This window comes from Egretta garzetta, unplaced genomic scaffold (genome assembly GCF_000687185.1).
Source record: "Egretta garzetta isolate BGI_Z169 unplaced genomic scaffold, ASM68718v1 scaffold34, whole genome shotgun sequence".
NCBI classification, from domain to species: Eukaryota; Metazoa; Chordata; class Aves; order Pelecaniformes; family Ardeidae; genus Egretta; species Egretta garzetta.
In genome coordinates this window covers 4,122,278-4,139,769 of record NW_009259586.1, presented here as the reverse complement: position 1 = coordinate 4,139,769, position 17,492 = coordinate 4,122,278, and the positions used below count along the sequence as shown (strand labels likewise).

Below are 17,492 nucleotides of genomic sequence, written 5' to 3'. Positions count from 1 at the left end.
GCCTTGTAGGTCTCCATCTGCTACGACTGCCTCGAAGCAGATGTGAGCGATAACGATTGCAATGTCTCCTTTGGGGCATATTTTCTGTTCGCGTGTTTTTTTACTTTTAAATTATTTTTGCTTCCAATCCCTGCGCCTATTAAATATATCATGTTACCGTGCTTTTTCCTTTCCCTAAGTTGTAAGAGCTTGGTGGGCGAGGGAGCACGATACTTCTAACGGGCAGCAAGCAGGTGAAACGAGAAGGTGAAACAAGTTGTTTAGCTTTTGTCTCGGGTTGCCCTGCAGTTGTGGCATGGGAACCAGCTGGTTACTGACATCTCTGCTCCTGGAGGTGAGGCTTAACCTCAGCTTTGAAGGAAAATTTGTGTGTTTATATTTAGTGTTGTTAATGGGGTAGAGCAGTTGAAGTAGACTTCTGGGTCTTGTGTTTCTGCACAAAGCTTTATGCTCGTGTGAGGATAGCGACGAGAGCTCTGGGGACAGCTTCACCGAGATTATAAAAGTAAAAGTTGTTCGTTGTAATGTGTTACTCGATGGGGAACGCTGCTCTTTGTAGTCATCTGGGAGCACTTCAGTCAACTGGAATATCTTGCTTTACCAAGTCCCGAGTGAAGCTGTATGCCCAAAGCAGCTGCCTGGTGTTTTTAGCTTTGATTTGGGAAGCTGGTGCTCCTGGCAAACGGAATGCAAAGCGGTGGTACGTCCCAAGGCTTCTGCGTGCATCCTGACACGTTCCTTGTAAAGACAGCCTGGCCCACGGAGGGGACAAGGATGATCTGTGGGAGTAATAAGCAGTCCCTAATCCTGCTCAGTGCTGCTCGTAGCCACTTGAGGGGCTCCATTTAGTTTATGGTATTGAAAAGGGTGAAGAGTTCTCAAATATCTTCATAGGATGGTGCTGAGGAATGTCTTTTATTTGGTTTTGAACAAATTGCATCTGCTGTAACTACTGACAGAAGAAGATCATTGGAGGAGTTAAACAGTTGAGAGTCCTATCTCTTCTAGTGGCTTTTTGGCACAGTAGTGTGATTATTACTGGGAATTGCTTATGGAAGAGGTGTGGGTTTTTTCTTGGCTGACATAGAGGCTTGAGAGATGTCAAAGAGTAAGAGGTTTTAAACATATATAATGTAATGCAGTTAGTACACGGCGGTAAAAGTACATGATACTGCTAGTAGCCTGGTCTTTCTTTAAAATGGCTTGTCAAAGGAGGGACTGGTGGTAGCTAAAAGTTGGATTTCTGTGCAGAAATTCCATGGAAACTCCTGTTCTCATCTAAAAGTTTCTTCTAGCTAGATCTTTTTGTGTAGCTTTAAGAAGCAAATGCTTTTGCGGTTTACTCCATTGACCCACTATGCTTGGTGTAAAATGCTGTTCCAAAGTTACAAGCCACTATTCCATTTGCATTGTGCTTCTTAGTAGAAGCGTACATAGGGTTTTGCACCATGTGCAAAAATGTTGTTCAGTGCAAAGACTTTGTTCTGCTGTAGCGTTTTGAAACTTCATGTTGTCATGCTCCCATGACAGGGAGAACACAACAGGAGTCATAATGACACACAAGGTTTGCACAATTAGTAAATTCATTGCAAGTGGGCAGTCCCTGCTAACTCCAAGCACAAATCTGTGAAAGTACAGGAGCTTGTCTGATTGGTATGATCGGTTCTCAGTTATTTTCCAAGAGTTCTTGGGGAATCTATCTCTCATCCTTTGTTTAATATTTTCTGTGGTTTGGGAGGGCGGCCACCTGCACGTAGCGTTGACACAGTCTGTTCAGTTGTTCATTTAACTGTCTCTCCAGGTTCAGAAAACCAAATCCTTTTTACAGGAAGACCTTTTGATTTACCTCTCTGCTAGTGAGGTATGCAAGGTGCGTCTGAACGCTCCCCTATTTACAAAACTGCAAGTGCTGGGGGGCTAGCAGTTGATCAGCAGTTGTGTTGTGTAAGGGAGAGCTCTTCATGGTCTCATTAAACTCTGAGATTAATGGTGTTAGAACATCTTCCCAGTGAAGCCTTATCCCAGGAAAAGGGGTTGGTATCTTATACTTCAAGCTTTCCACATAACGCAACTGTTCCTTCCCTTGCTCTAGCTGTTCTGCTTGGCTTGTGCTTTCTTCTTGAATGTCTGTCTTGATAGCGTGTTGCAGCCAAGCGTGACCATAGAGAACTTTGCAGTGACAGCCCAGTTAAAGAATAGTTAGGGCTTGTTTCATCCATTTCAAGCTAGAAGTGTTCTTAAACTTGTAATTTCAGTGACTCATGTCTGATGTGTGGATGACTCCTGTGATCAATAAACCTGATAAGACTAGTATTTAAATGATTCTTTGATCATTTTTGTTGTTGTGAGATCATTGGTGCTAAGGAATTGTTTTTTCCTGTGCAATTGATCCAGCCTCTGTTCTCTTGCTGCTGACTCTGTTGGTAACAGGAACAAGGCAAACTTCTGGGTGCGGGAGGAAACCTAGTTCAGACAAGGCCATGGCGGTGACTGTTTGTTTTAGGAGCACTAACTGCTTGTAGTTCAAACAAAGCTTGTTGATAAGGCCTCTTTTATTTTAGCAGGGTTGATAAAGTATTATCAGATGCGTAGGTAGAAGTTCTCCCTTTAAGGACCTGTAAGCAGGAAGGACTGATGAGGAAGGAATGAAAAGGAGACCTAAAGCAAGGCAAGATTTAAGAGTTCTCGACATACTTGGTGGCATTTTGAAAAGAAAGCTGCTGGACCATACCCCATTGAAAACCTGTTCAAATTGAGTAAAGGTTGCCTAGGAAGCACACAGATGGTACCTTGCAACTGTCCTACGTGAGCAAAATAAACTCATTATGGGTATGTTTTTGTTCTGGGGTTAACTTGGGACCGTATCCACACTTAATACTGTCTATGTAGTAAAAACTTCTGACCTGGGCTTCCTCATCTTGTAAGACTGGATTAACTTGTGTGATTGGGACTTACAACATTGCTTCTCATATACTTTTGGCTGGAAATTCCACTCTCATGGGAGGATGTAAGCAAAAATTGCAACAAATTTCTACAAAGGGTAATTCCACTCCCCCTGCCAGCCCATGCCTAGTTGATGCAGAAAATCCAGGGTGTCTCGGCAAGCTGTGCATGGTCATCAAGACACATTGCTGTGTGCAAAAGCAACGAAGACAAAGCAAAACGTGGAGCTCTGGGATTTCTAGCACACAGCAGTGAGGAACAATTAATGCATCTCCTAGGAAGAAGTATTTGGCCTTCTATTGAATGTGGGTCTGTCGTGAGACGTGGCATGTGTACTTGCCATAAATCTCAACATCTAAAATGAACGGAGCTGAGCAAGGAAGCCAGAATGAAATCTGGTTTCGATGTTGACTACTCTTTAGTCTGTGATGGGAAACAGGATCATCTTGCAACTCATGCTCTCATTGCTTTTCTGTATGAATAGTGAAGAGTTTTTGGTTTGTGGCTGGATCTAATCATATGGGGTGAAAAAGAATACCTCATCATATTTAGCTAAGCATTCAGCTAACAAAGTGGCCGGAGCTCGACGTACAGGGCACTCTGAGCTTTGCTGCCAGGTGTCCATGTACTGAATATGAGCAAAATTGGAATTGACTCAGCCTTAGGCTATTGTTGCCTTTAAACAGCTGACCTCAATCCATCTTAGAAGAAGAGAATGTTGCACATAGTTTCTGGTAAAAGGCTCTTTGAAAGCCTAAAGAATTGTTCCCCTGGAAAATAAGAACATTAGATACATGCAGACCTGGCATGGCTTCAGAGGCTACTGGAGAATTCCTCTCTGGCTACTGGTAGCCACAACTGTTACCATATGGTTGTAAATGCTGACTGGCAGATAACTGCAGAGCACATGGGATTGGAGTTTTACGTAAGACACCGAAGGTGTGTGGGAGAGAAACTGGTCTGCTAATATGTAAATGTGCATCTGGAAGATAAGATTATACAGATTGTGGAATCTTTTTGTTTTTCTAGAATTGGAAAGGCACTTGCTTATTGTACTAAAATTGTCCAAGCAGAATTATTATTACAAGTTTACAAGGCTCTTGTCAACCTGTGCTACAGCGGATGCCATGCTCTTCGCTGTTTCTTTGTCTTTGCTCAAAACTACTTTTCCTCTTATCTCCTCCCATACCGTGACAGTCAGGAATTCTTTGGTCAGGCATGAAACCCTGATACAAGTCAATGAGAGATGACTTTTGCAGCATGCCTCCTCTGATTGTAATGGACACATCAGCGTGTCAGGATGACGTTTCTTCAAGTGAGTTACTGCTCGATTCTGAACTATTATGCTCCTTAGCCAGTTGAGCAAGTTGTTGTGGGCTGGAGTGTGAATGCTCGATCTCTTGCATAAGCAGGTTAAAACAGCATGCATCTAGATGCAATTAATATTTCAGGATAAAACATTCTAGCAGGGTGTTAAATATAAAGTTGTGTCTTTCTCAAATTGAGCCCACACCTCTCCTTACTTTGCTCGTAACCGTGAGTTTCTCTGCTGTCACAGCTGAGGAGGTCTCTTTTCTAAAGTGGGGAGGATAATCAGTAGAGTTTCTCTGTGGGTTTGCCTAGTTTAACAGGTCCAGGACATTGATTGACAGTGGGAAAGGGTGTGTCTCTGGCACTTTCCTTTCCTTGTCTGGCTACGGGCAAACTGTGTGTTATACATGGGTGTGATGTGCTCTCCTTACATAGCACAGCAGCTTGTCACTGCTCTGTAGCTTTTGCTAACTTAGAGTCAATATAGCCTTGTGTAAGTATGTCCCTCTTTCAGGAATTTCTGGTGAAAGATGGCTTTACTATCTGATACAGTTTTTGAAATTTCAGTTCAGGTACCTAAATCATTGCAGAAGGATATACTTTCCAATTAAACTACACTTTTATTCTTCCTCTCTCTTTTTTTGGGGTCCCCTGCTATATATGTTTCTGTGCATGTTCTTCATCCCTGCTTGTGCTGATGGCATGGTTCGTGAACACAGATGCCTATAGCTGTCTGCTCAGAGCCACTTTTCTCCATGGTGAGTGGAGATGCCAGTGATTCTAGGTGACTCAGGCTCCTGGTGCTGATGTGATCTCCTGGTCCTCTGAACCAGGACTGCATTGCAGTCCTCTTGTTGAGCTCCAGACAGTGCTGCATAGGTGGCTGGAGATTTTGGATTGTGGGCAGGAAAGGTAAAAGAGGATTAATGCAACAAAGAAGTACAAGTTCTAGCTCAGGGAGTTTCTAAATGGACTTCTCAATATATGGCTGTGGAGCATCCTGTTAATAATACTATTTCCTTTTTTTGGTCCTTCACAGCCGGTAAGGCCTTGCTAGAAACCATTTAAAAAACAATTCAAGTGCCTCAGGAATGGCTAGCTGATTTAAGTCATTAACCAAAGGCCATCTTTACTGGCAGGAGCACACAGATAGCCACCTTATTTGACAGCTCTGCTACTCCCATCTATACAGATGGACCTTGAAAGCTCTCTTCTCTCAATCACCATCCAGCCCCACAGTTTGAACAAAGGCCCAACACCCTCTGTTCACCTGACAGTCCCTTGGGTGCTCCTGGTCCCTCTCTTCCTCTTGGGACACTAGCCTTCTCCCCACCTTGCCATATGTGTGTATGTACCTCTTCTGATGATGGGTTACTATAGAATATCTATACTGATTCTTCATTGTACCTCGAAAGTTCTGGCCCCTGCTGTGCATGTGTGTTGTGTACAGAGTAGCTAGTAAATTGCTATAATTTCTTGCCCAACAAACTGAAATAAAATACTGACTGGAGTGTCCAGTAGCAGTTTCGTGTACAGCGGAGCTATCTGTAAACTGGAAGCTGGACCTTGTGAAAGATGGCCAGGGCAGGCAGGAGCACTTATGCCGAGGTGAGTTGTCAGGATGCGATTCAAACAGTTGCTCTTGAGTTGGCAGAGTTTTACTTGCTGCTTAGCGCCTCTGCAGAGGGGAGATGCGATAAAGAATCTCTTGAGCTGTACAGAATATGAGGCTGTAGCCTGGTATCCCCAGTGTGATTGCTAGGTTGCAAGTTGGGTCTAATTTGTCCTGCTTGGATCCTCCTGGTACTGAGAGAGACACAAGGCAGTGGGATATACTGAAAGGCTTGTGCTTCTAGCTGCATGTTGAACTGCAGGTGCAAGATTTCCTTCCCCTACCCCCACCTTGAGCAGGGAGTTAGGCTTGATATTTTACAAAAGCAAGTTAATAATTAATGCAGCTACCCTGCAGGCGGCACAGCGCCCTTTCTGCTGTACCCATGGAGCAAGCTGAAAATGTGATTCTTTCTCTTTTTAGCTCAATAGCTGGAGAGTTACCTGGGGTGAAAACTGGTACTAGTCAATAATGCCTGGGAGTTAGCCTTTAGATTGGGTTTGTCTAAATGTTTATGCAAATGCTGCAGTTTTGCTTGCCTCTTCTTTGGATAAGGTCAATTGAAGTGATTGCAAAATGGACAAGTGTAAAAACTTTAAAATCCTCTTGGCTTATCTGTACTGGTTGCTCTAGCAATGTGAAAATGGTATTGCGTAAGTCCTGCACCAGAGATGCCGATCTGTGGTGGTATCAGGTTTTAGTTACTTGATAACAATGTGGTCTCATTCTGCTCTCATTGATTTGTGTTACCTGCTAAACAAAATAAATAAGCTACTGCTGCTTGCTTCTCTGCTTGGACTGCTTTTGTTTATATGGCTCTGCTTTTTTTTTTTTTTGTGTTAGGATTTTTGGTGCCAAGATACTACAGCGAGGAAAATGAGAAGGTTCTTAAGACCCGGACATGATCCAGTGAGAGAGAGGCTTAAACGCGACCTTTTCCAGTTTAACAAGGTACAATGCTTTCCTCAAACTTCAGGGCATATGTGTGCAAGGCAAATCTATCCTGAGCCACTGTGCAGTGTACAGGGAAGGAAAAACTACTTGAGTGTGGGTGGAAAAGTTAAATTTAGAAGAGGTGGTTTGTTCTTTTCTTCAATTCTGTCCTTTTTTCCCCAATGTGCCTGACTAGTTTTCTTTAAGCTCATGAGTATATTCTCTATTCTGGCTTTTGTTTTTAAGAAAAAGGATATTGTCATGCTATTGAGTGGCTCTTGCTGAAAGAAGAGATCTTCACAGCAGCTTTTATATACTCCGAGTGTTCTGTAGTTTGTCCTGCTATGTGCTGTGACTACTTATGTTATAGGTAGTCTTTGCAGTACCGCTACGAAAGTAAACACTTTTCTAAAGACAGGCATAAGCCACAGTTTATGATGCCGCTGAAGCCAGAGTTCTTTGTCTGTGATTATACTTTGGGTTTATAAGTATACCTCTGTTTTTAAATGTGAATTTAAAAGTCTGTGGTAGAAATGTGATAGCACCTAGGCAGTACAATGGCCATTAATAGTGAATTTGCTACTATCTTAGTCTGAATCTGTATCTAGTTTTTTTCCTTTGCTCTGTGAAGGGGAAACGGCAATGGCTGTGCTATCTATGCAACACTCTGGGCATTTTCTTTTGAGCCTTGGCCAGGAACATAGTGCTTTCATCTTTGTAAATGCCTGGTATTAATTCATTGCTAGGCTAATGACTACTTAGAAGCACCTTCATTGGGTATTAGAAATATATTTGTAGGTTTTGTATTTCCAAGGTTTAAATAGAATTTTGCTGAAAAGTATAATGGAGAAATGAAGTCAGCCTAGGAAATAACTTCCTTGATTCATTAATATCCTAATGTAGATATATATGCTTAAAGTGGATCTTTGGATATTTGAGATGAATGATTTAATGTACTTTGGTACTAAACCACACCATTTCCATGCATACCTCCCTCCCACTGGGGAGACAAAAGGAACTTGGGAGTGCTTCAGGCCTATTTTCTGCTTGCTACCATGAGGAAATGCTAGTGCAGATGCAGTAAAAATTTCAGTAAATGAAGGCCAGGATTGAGTTGCTTGCACTTAGCTGAATGCATGTCAGCTTTGGAAGACATCCCGGGGATGGGTCAGAGCTGCTTATAAGCACGTGACATTGTATATACCTTGGAAAAACCTTTGCTATTTCAGAGATGTCTCTTCCTTGAATATGCCTTTCTCTTATGAGAATGTTTGGCCAAACTTTACCTGCCAGAGACAGACTAATTTGGATGATGCAAAACAGGGTTGAAAGAACAAGCTTTTGCAGCAGAGGGAAACTTCCAAATATATTAGAAGTTGGCATCAGGATTTGTGACTCCATTTGATTCAGTCCTGAAGGGAAATACTGTGTCTTGTTTCTAGGGAGGTGACTACTTTGGACACTTCCTAATGGTTTACTCTCATTAACAACTTGGTAATTAAAGGCCTTGCAAAATACGTTTGCACTTTTAAGCCACAGTAACTTGTTCTTTTCTAACAAGAATCGGAAGGGGAATGAACATTTTACCATGACGTTATACCAGAATCTTTTACATTATACTATTTTCTTGCATAAAGGTGTTTTTTTTTCCAAGTCTTGTGTGTCCCATTCCAGTATTTCCAGAGATAATGGATCATTTGAAAGCTTCTACCCTTTGATGCAATAAACATCTACTCACAGCTAGGTAGACTGAGAAGATCTGGGAAAGTCAGACCTTAATTCTGACCTGTTGAAGGTTGTGGCTTCAAGGAGCCGAGAAACATAGCACTTTCTGTGCCAAGACTGTCCTTGTCTAATGTGCTAGTAAAGCAAGCACCTTAGTGCTGGTAAGCAAGTTTTTTAAACACTTGTTATTTGAGGTCTTTGAAACACTTCTGGTTAAGAACCTGCTTGGGAAATATTTTGTGGGACTATAAAGTTGCTGATCAGAGAAATTGCATGGTGTATTTGCACCTCTTTGGTGCGTGATGCTGGTAGTGACTAAATGGAAGGTCTGTACCTTAAAAGCACTGGGGATTCCTGCCCTCATTTTATTGTTCACACTGAAGTTGAATATGAATGCATGATGCCACACAAGTTTACTGTTAATATAGTGGAATGTATTTGGCCATGCTGACCTAGTAATGGACTTCAATTAAAAGTCTTTTCAATTGGTGGTGGTGGATTTTTTGTTTGTTTGTTTACTCCCTCAAGTATAAATAGGTTGTGATCCTTTTTACTGTTTCCCTCCTGCATTTCTCTTCCAGATAAAGAGGTGCTCCAGATGCTTTTAAAGGAGCACTGGGCTACCTCTTCAAACTGTCCTCAAACTTGTATTTGTTTCAAAAAACACCTTCCTAAATTCTGCTAATTACTTAGCTTTGTGTATCTGTTTCTCTGTATGAGTAAGAACTTCCCATACTTGTGTGTACCTGTTGCAAGAATCTGTTTTTAGCTCCGTGGATAGAATGAAGGATAAGGTATGTGGACTTGGCAGTTTACTTCTTTAAGTTTATCCTGCTTTTGGAAGTAGTATTTGGATGCCTTTGGCTGAGTCCAAGCCCTGCAGAACAAACATGTTCAGGCTGGCATTGTCAGACTAGATGATGGGTAACACACAGGTGAACCAGCCTGTCTTACAGCTGAATGTTACCAAACTGGGAACATTGCATTTAATTTACGGCTTTGTGCTTTTCCCCTTCTTTTCAGGCTTCCTAACCCGTTGCTAATGGGTGTGATGGATAGCTTACCTTAAATCTGAATTAGTGTCTGTGCAAAGTAAATGTAACACATACAGGCTTCATTGCTTCTTCAAAAGACATATTAGCAAAGGTACGGGGTTTGTATTACCTGTGGTTGGGTTTGTCTCTGCTTTGTCATAAAACAATCTGAGAGGAGAAGCAGAAAGAAATGAAAGAAGGAAGACAGCACTGAATTTCATCTGCACAGCTTTAGTGTGGGCTGGGAACAACTGTTAAGTTTGGCTGCATTTTTCCTCCAGTAAATATGAGTGACATGAAGCATTTGTTAGTTAATGCTGCTGACATCAGGCTTACTTTTACTGAGTCTGACAAATCTGTGGTCTGAGGACAACAGGAATGAAAGCTCCTACCTTTCCTCAAAGAAACAAAGGCCCTTTTCAGAAGGAGGGTGCATCGTGGGCACTCTAGTTTCTTGTTTCAGCTCTGCTGAAAGGCTGCATTGTAACCTCTGCTGCCCCCCTCGCTCCCCCTTGCTGGGTTTACCTGCTGAGCAGGTGAAAGGATTGGCTGATGAAAGCTGCCGGAGAGAGGGGAGGAAAGGAGGCCAGCCGAAAAGCTGACTTGATGTGATTTAACAACTGGGTGTAAATAAGTGCAAGAAAAAGATCTGGGTAATCAGCACAGTGAATGTGAATGCCTGACCCTGGTGGTGTCAAATACAGCCAAAAAGCCACCCTGGGCCCTTTCTTGCTCAGCTGTGGAAACGAATGACATGGGAGGGAGTTATCTTCATTAGGTCTTATGGGCATCTTGGTTGAAGATTCAAAGCCACTGGAAACCATTTGTACATTTACTGCATAAGCAGTTGTGTAACACACTGAGGTTGTTACTGATACTCTCTTCTTGTGTTTCTGCGTGTAGTACTGTTCTCTGCAGGGGCCTTCTGTTACTAACAGTTTACTCCTGGATGTAATAGTTACTGTAGCTTTTGCAAATCTGTCTGTGGGATGCGGGAGCGGGGGGTGGGTGTACTTAAAATTCTCTGTTGAATGAAAACCTGGAGAAAAAAATTACCCTTCTATTATTATTACTAAATGGTACACACTTGGTTATGCAGTTCATAGGTCTCATACTTGAAAATCAAAGCTTTTATTGACTTGTCTAATGTGTTTACAAATTAACACATCAAAGCCAAGATATAATTAGGCCAATATTAAGGCTAGTATTGACAGCTTCCTAACAGGCAGTACAGTATTGTATGAGTCACGGTTTTCTATTACGAGAATTGTGGCTAAAGCCTTATCTTCTGGGCTGGAAGAAGTCTCAGAATAAATACAGTTTCAAATTGATGTTTCATTGAAAATGGCACCTAGTCCTGCTGATGACATGACTGTGCAGTGACTGTGAACAAGTTGAAATTAAAACCAACAGTGGAATTGCACTGGTCTCTCCCTAACAAGTTCTGTTTTGGGACAGAGTGGAATGGTGTCTATTGCCTGTGCTACACCTGACTCAATTAAATGTCTGATTTGTTGTTCAGATAACATGTTACCTTGAATCTTCTTCCCAGAATTGTACACCATAGCTTCATACTCCCACAACTTTGATGACCAAGAAGTTTTTCTTTGTTGTCTTAGTAGCTATCATGGTGAAGAGAAATTCCTCTTTGCCTGTGCTGGGTAAGAATACTGCCCTGTTTCAATTCTAAGCCCATAGATAAGTTCCTAATTTCATACAGTCTCCTCTAGGAAGTTTTATACGTGTAGTTAAGCAAAGGTTTGTTAGCAACAACTTCAAAGGTGACATTAAAAGATTAACTTCTCAACAGCTGTTTTTAGTAATACAAACTTAACACTTAAATTACTTCCTCAGAATATAAATAAGTAAGGCTGGAGAATAAGTTATAGAGGGAAATAAACTCAGTGGTCTTGGAGCCAGTAGTACTAATCTTAATTTACTACATATAAAAGGTTAAAAATTAGTAACTATTCCTTTGCCCAGTCTTATGAGTTGGCAAGCAGAAAATTGGGAAATGCTCCGATATTTCCAATCTTATATCTTCTTGAAAGGCTCATATTCCCCTAATAGGACCTCAGACTAAATCATAACTGATTTAGAGGAAGGAGGTCTATTTTCACAATTTATGAATTGTGATTAAATGGCTAAACTGAAGCAATCTGGCAGACTATGGAGTCAGCCATATCCCTATTCCTTTTGAGCAGGAACAGTAAAAGAGCATTAAACTACTTTGTAGCAGCTGGGAGCACCTCAGGCTAATGGCATGACCACAGAACTGAAACAGGCTGTATTTGATTCTCCTGCAAGGGATTAAGTTGGGAAGTCACTGTGCAGGAAATAAAGTCCAGGTGTTACTTTTAGGTTGAATAAACCATAAAGCCATGTGATGTGGTAGTTCTGTCTCAAGTACATGATGGGAGTGAGGTGCAAGTGCTTACTTCTGTAGATGAAGGGCTCTCTGCTGCTGCCACTTTTTTTTTTTTTTTCCATGAGTGGTCCTCAGGCTGTTTTGTAATAAATTCCTAGTCTGTAGCTGACCAGTTTGCCTTAGAAGAATGTATATTCCAGAGGCTGAGACTGTAGGGATAACAGTGTTTTCCAGGAAGTGGCCCTATTAATCTTTGGGCACACAAATCCCTCTTTACATAGCTATATGTTGTTGAACACTCATGCATTCTTGTTTTGTCTAAACAGTGGTAATAGCTGTACATTAGCACTTCCAAAAACTTGACTGAGCTATTTTACAAGCAGCTTGATTGCATCCTGTAAGTATGGCAGAATATTATTCCATAGTGTGTAAATGCATTGGCCATGCTAAGTGTGGTGTGTACAACACGCTCCAAGTCTTGGTGCGGTGTAGATTGTACTTCAGGGAAGCCACTAAGGCCAAGCAACATACGGCTCTCTGTGACAGCGACTGACATTTTTATTACCAAATGGCTTTGAATTAGTCTGAGGTGGCCTAGCAGGCTCCTGCTCTCATTAAATTCCAGTGTTCCTTGTGCTACCTCTGGAAAATGGGTATCAGTTGCATTAGTCTTCTGGACTGCCCCGTAGGAAGTCTGTTTAGTTTTCTTGATGAGCACTGATGTTTACTCAATAGTTCCTCATAGCTTTGCACCATTTCTCGATGTCAATCGACAAGAGGAGGTCATGAAGGCTGACCTGTGTGGAATTTGGCAGATAACGCTGACCTTAAAATATGCAGTATTTGTGTCAGACTTTGAAATTGTGCTGAGCAGTTGGTTTACAGAAGCGGAGTTGATGTGGAGTGATGGAGTGTGTTGTGGTGACTGAGTAAACTGTGCTTATGCAGAGTTATTTATAATCTTAACATAAAGAGCTGATTGGGTTACTGTTTTCAGAATATTTCTCTTCCATTTCTGTTACACTTCTGCATATCCTGGCTGCGGAGCCAGGGGTTTTTGGAATAGATTCATCCTTAGGCTATTGTTCAGCAAATCTAACCTGTGTTTGAACGCTTTTCAACAGAAGAAGCTGCCGTTAAGTGCTGTATTTCAGACTGCCATGCTGTATTTAACTTCTGTTTTTTATCTGTATACAACAGTGCCCATGAAACATGCCATTGATCATGATTTTTCTTTCTCTTCGCCAGACTGTGGAACATGGATTTCCCCATCAACCCAGTGCACTGGGCTATAGCCCATTTCTCCGCCTTATGGCCATTGGAACGCGATCGGGAGCCATCAAACTGTATTCTTTTGAACAGCTTTGGCTAGGTTTCTCTGACTACATCAGAATGTGCAACTTTGAAGACACTGTAAAAATTTACACTAAGTATAAATTTGCCAGCAAGGGTTACTGGAACATTGGAACAATTTGCCTAGGTTTTAAGTGATTTCAGTCTGATCAGAGTGGGATTATCTTGCCAAGAGTTGAACTGTAGCTCAAACAGAAACTGAGCTGATGCAGATATTAGACAAGACTCTTTGCTCTTGCTATGCAGAAGGTCAGACTAGATCTGGCCTAAGTTTAGCAATCCTTCATGTTGTAAATTCCAGGGTTGTTTAAATATTTGAGGCAGGGTTCCTTTTTTTTTTTTTTTTAAAGCAATCCTATTTTAGAGGTTAAAACTGAAGTCAGAAATGCTTTCGGCTTCCTGAGTTTTTTGACTATCCACGCAGTAAAAACCTAAACATTGAAGGCAGTGACTTTTTTTAGCTTATGATGTCCAGTCTGATTTTTGTGCATATGCAAGGCACTGAGGTGATTCCCATGGCACAGTACCAGCCAGGCAAGCTGTAAAACAGGCATATCGCTCAGCCCAGAAAGGAAAAGTTGGTGCTCTCTCTGCCTGCTTAATCATTCATTCCTGGTGCTGTTTGTGTTCAGAGGCTGGACTCCACATGCGGGCGGTAGCCATCTGTCTCTTGGTTACAAATTAGTTAAGCAGGATTGTAGTGTCTGGGAAACCACTAAACATCTCCGAGAAAAAGCAGGGTCCAGGCACCTCTTGTGCATGTGCTCAAAGGATGAAGTAAACATCCACGTTCTCCTCTAGTGTGCGTAACCTGCCACAAGCGTATAAAATCAAGGTAGACTCGCATTGGCTCTCTTCAGTCCAGATCACTAACAGTAAAACATGGTTTAAAACTAATCTCCTTTCATCTTGCTTGCTAGCAAGCTTCTTATCAATTAATTGTAGCTGTGGGTCATCTTAAATGTTGTAGATCCTCAACAAACTCTTCAGATACGGTGCTCCTGGGGTGGAGTTCATGGGTTTACATGAAGAAAACAATACTGTAATGCAGATTCACTTTATACCCGAGCAGGTAAGTGTATTTTCAGGACCTCTGCAACTTATGTAGACCTCTCTTAAACAGGTGTTGAGTTTGTTCCAGGCAACTGGGCTCCTATTACCAAGTATATTCAAATGCTGCTTGGTCGGGAATGCTTATCACAGTGTATTTTGTGCTTTCAGCAGCACTTGTTGCTGTGGAGATGCTCTGTAAAACTTAAGAGTAGCTTTATTATTCGTAACTGTTAGTCATTTATCTCAAGCAACGTATTGGGAATGGTAATAAGGCCAGAATAATTTGGGCAATCTGCTGCAGAAGCAAGAACTTCCTTTTCCTTTTGCAGCCCCTATTCTTTCAGTAGGACTGGTGGTCTTTCTTCTGCAGAACAGATAGAACAGTAGTTGCTGCTGAACTGATTTAATTATTTTCAGGAGTTCAGAACAGCACTGCTAACCTCGCCTGTTGTTAAACTTGTTGCCTTTGTGTTTTGGGGTATTGAATCTTGCTCTTGGGAATTGCTGAACAGTTATTGCCACAAACTAAAAATAGGAAGGCAGAATTTTCCAAATGTCTGGTGGCTGCCTAACCACTTTGCCTTCCCTTGACTGGCAGACTGGTGTCTTGGCCACATACTTTGTGGCTTGATGCCCCCAGTGTAGCACAAGTAGCCTCTTGAAGAGGGATTTAATTCTTGGTGGTTTTGTGTGTCTGTTTGCTTAACTAATGGTATAAACTGAAACTCCCGTGGGGAGTGTTGCACCAGGTGTGGCTTCAGCAGGTAAAATGCTTCAATTTGAACACACAGCCAGCAGGGCTGGGCTCATAAAAGGATTCTGACACAACCCTCCAGAATGAGGTTGGACACGAAGAATGCAAGGAGTGTGGTATAGTAGACTGTATCAGCCCCACCCAAAGCTGGGGTGTGTTGCAGCAAACCATGCTGAGAGAGAAGGTGGTGAGCTAACAGCCTGCAGCTGCCTGCCTGAGCTTTACAGCATAGGCTGATCTTTTTCAAGAGCATAAGTCCTTGTCATCCCCCTCAGTGATAACCTGTGCCTTTGTCCTATATAAGAGAGTTTTCAGCCTTTAGGCTACTTCTTGTCTCCCCCCAGCCCCCAAATTCCTCGCTGTTAGCTAACAGTGTTGCTGCAGTATATACCCACCACTGTAAAGAACTGTGGCTGGCTCCTCAGTCCTGTTTTAGCAGAGTTATGAACAGCAGCAACTTTATTGCTAGATTTACTGTGTTACATTTAATATTGTGATTCTGAAAAAAAGCGCATTGTGTGGTTTTGTAGTGCCAGCTGGTGACATTGCTAGATGATAACAGCTTGCATCTCTGGAGCCTGAAGCAGCACAGTGGAGCATCTGAGCTGCGGGAGGAGCACCGCTTCACATTGAAAGGGCCACCTGGGTAATCCGCAAGAGTGTTTTTGAGCTAGTTTGGGGATAAGCAAGCAAGTAAGAAAATTCGGCTGTTGTTCTAGCTAGAGCTTGTCCTGTTCTTGCAAACTCACTCCTGTGAATCCATTAAAGGGGCATCCATGGAAACCAAACAGGAGTTGGCTAGGGCCCAGGAGACCACATTTTGAGTGTTGTGCCAATGTGAAGGGTGATGCCTTTTTTTAATATTGTGCATCCGTTTCTGTGTGTACAGGAGCTGTAAATCCTAAGGTTAAGTAAATCTAAGCATTTCTTAAGTCAGAGTTTAAAATAGTGCTACGGTTTTAGTTCCACTTGATCTTGCCAGCTTTGGGTGAGCTATTTTTAGCTCCTTTGGGGGCACTTAATAAGAGAGGGTTCTGTAAAAAGGCGTCTGGATCATTGTCCATGCGCTTGTCAAAAGTATTTTGACATAACTTACCTTAAAGCTAGTGTTTTCATCCTTCAGAAAAATAATGCCTGGCTCAAAATCTCTGCTTATAAAACAAATGACACTAGTAAATATCCCTGTTGAGTTGTTACTTCTCTCAAGTTCAGTAACGATAGTCTTCTCGCATGCAGTTGATGAGAGTCTCTTTGAAACCCCAGGTCTCCACCGAGTGCCACGCAGGTGACAGCTGTCCTTCCCCATTCCTCACGGGAGGTCCTGTATCTTGGCACGGAGAGTGGCAACATCTTTGTAGTGGAGCTTCCGTCATTCAGAGTGCTGGAGGACAGGACCATAACCTCTGAGGCTGTGCTGCAGCGGTGAGTAAGCAAACAGGCGCTGCTGTGCAGAGGTGGAATCCCATTAGCAGACATATCCTTTGTTAAAATGTCACCCTAGATTATGTATGGGGGCCTCACTGTTGTGTTAGGCATTGTCCAAATCTGCATGACTCCTGTGAAAGTAACTTTTCATCCTGGTACGTGCTAAGTAACAGTTTCTGTCCTGGTCAACCCAGTACTGTCACCATGGATGTGTAGCATATAGGCAGAACTATACAGGAGACACTTGGAGTAAATCTGCAAACCTTGTGTCCTGTCCCTTGCGTTTACTTTTGCAAAAAAAAATAAATGTTATGCTTAGCTGTAATTACCCATTTATTTTTTTGACCATTGTCAGAACTTCTGGTGCTGCTTTGTTCAAATGAGGATTTTGTCACTCTGGAGACTCAAGTGCTGCTGAAAACTGTCTTACTTCATGCCGTTGTTGCTTCCTACTAACATATCCATGTTACCTTTATTCTGTAAGGGTCACAAGAATAGGGTGGGTGATTCAGACTGTGTGTACATCCCTGGGTTCCAGTCCTGGAATTCATTGTAAAGATTGGGTTTTCCCTGAAGAAAATGAGACTGGATGCATGTTCATGTGGCAGGCCTGGTGTGATGTCTTACATAAGACTTCTGCTGCTTGAAGGATTCACAAAAAGATCGTATTCTTTCTCATCTGTTTTAACTTTTTGTTGCTTAAGTTCTCGTTCTTATACTTTTAACTGTTATTACAGTCATATTGGGTTGTACCTGGAATAAACTTGTCTTGGTTTTGTCTTCTGCTTCTGTAGGGTACCAGAAGATTCCTGTAACAGGCGATCATGTGAATTGGTGGAAGCCCTTCGGGAACATCCTAAGAACCCTGACCAGATCCTGATTGGATACAGCAGGGGCTTGATTGTCCTATGGGACCTGCAGAATAACAAAGCGACACACCATTTCCTGGGCAGCCAGGTATTAATTCAATCCAAAGTCAGT

General features: G+C 42.1%; 1 protein-coding gene across 4 annotated transcripts in view; it reads left to right on the top strand.

The window, feature by feature from the left end:
* Window positions 1–17,492, top strand: part of LLGL2 (LLGL scribble cell polarity complex component 2) — a 37,220-nt gene that overhangs the window by 3,649 nt on the left and 16,079 nt on the right. For all 4 annotated transcript variants that reach the window (XR_004841863.1, XR_004841864.1, XM_035893298.1 and 1 more), the window contains exons 2-7: window positions 6,710–6,817; window positions 13,175–13,272; window positions 14,270–14,351; window positions 15,617–15,732; window positions 16,350–16,508; window positions 17,306–17,468. Coding sequence is in view for 2 of the 4 variants with exons in the window: in XM_035893298.1 (XP_035749191.1) it covers window positions 6,710–6,817; window positions 13,175–13,272; window positions 14,270–14,351; window positions 15,617–15,732; window positions 16,350–16,508; window positions 17,306–17,468 (726 nt within the window). In the remaining 2 variants the exon portion in view is untranslated. The remainder of the gene's footprint in view (window positions 1–6,709; window positions 6,818–13,174; window positions 13,273–14,269; window positions 14,352–15,616; window positions 15,733–16,349; window positions 16,509–17,305; window positions 17,469–17,492) is intronic.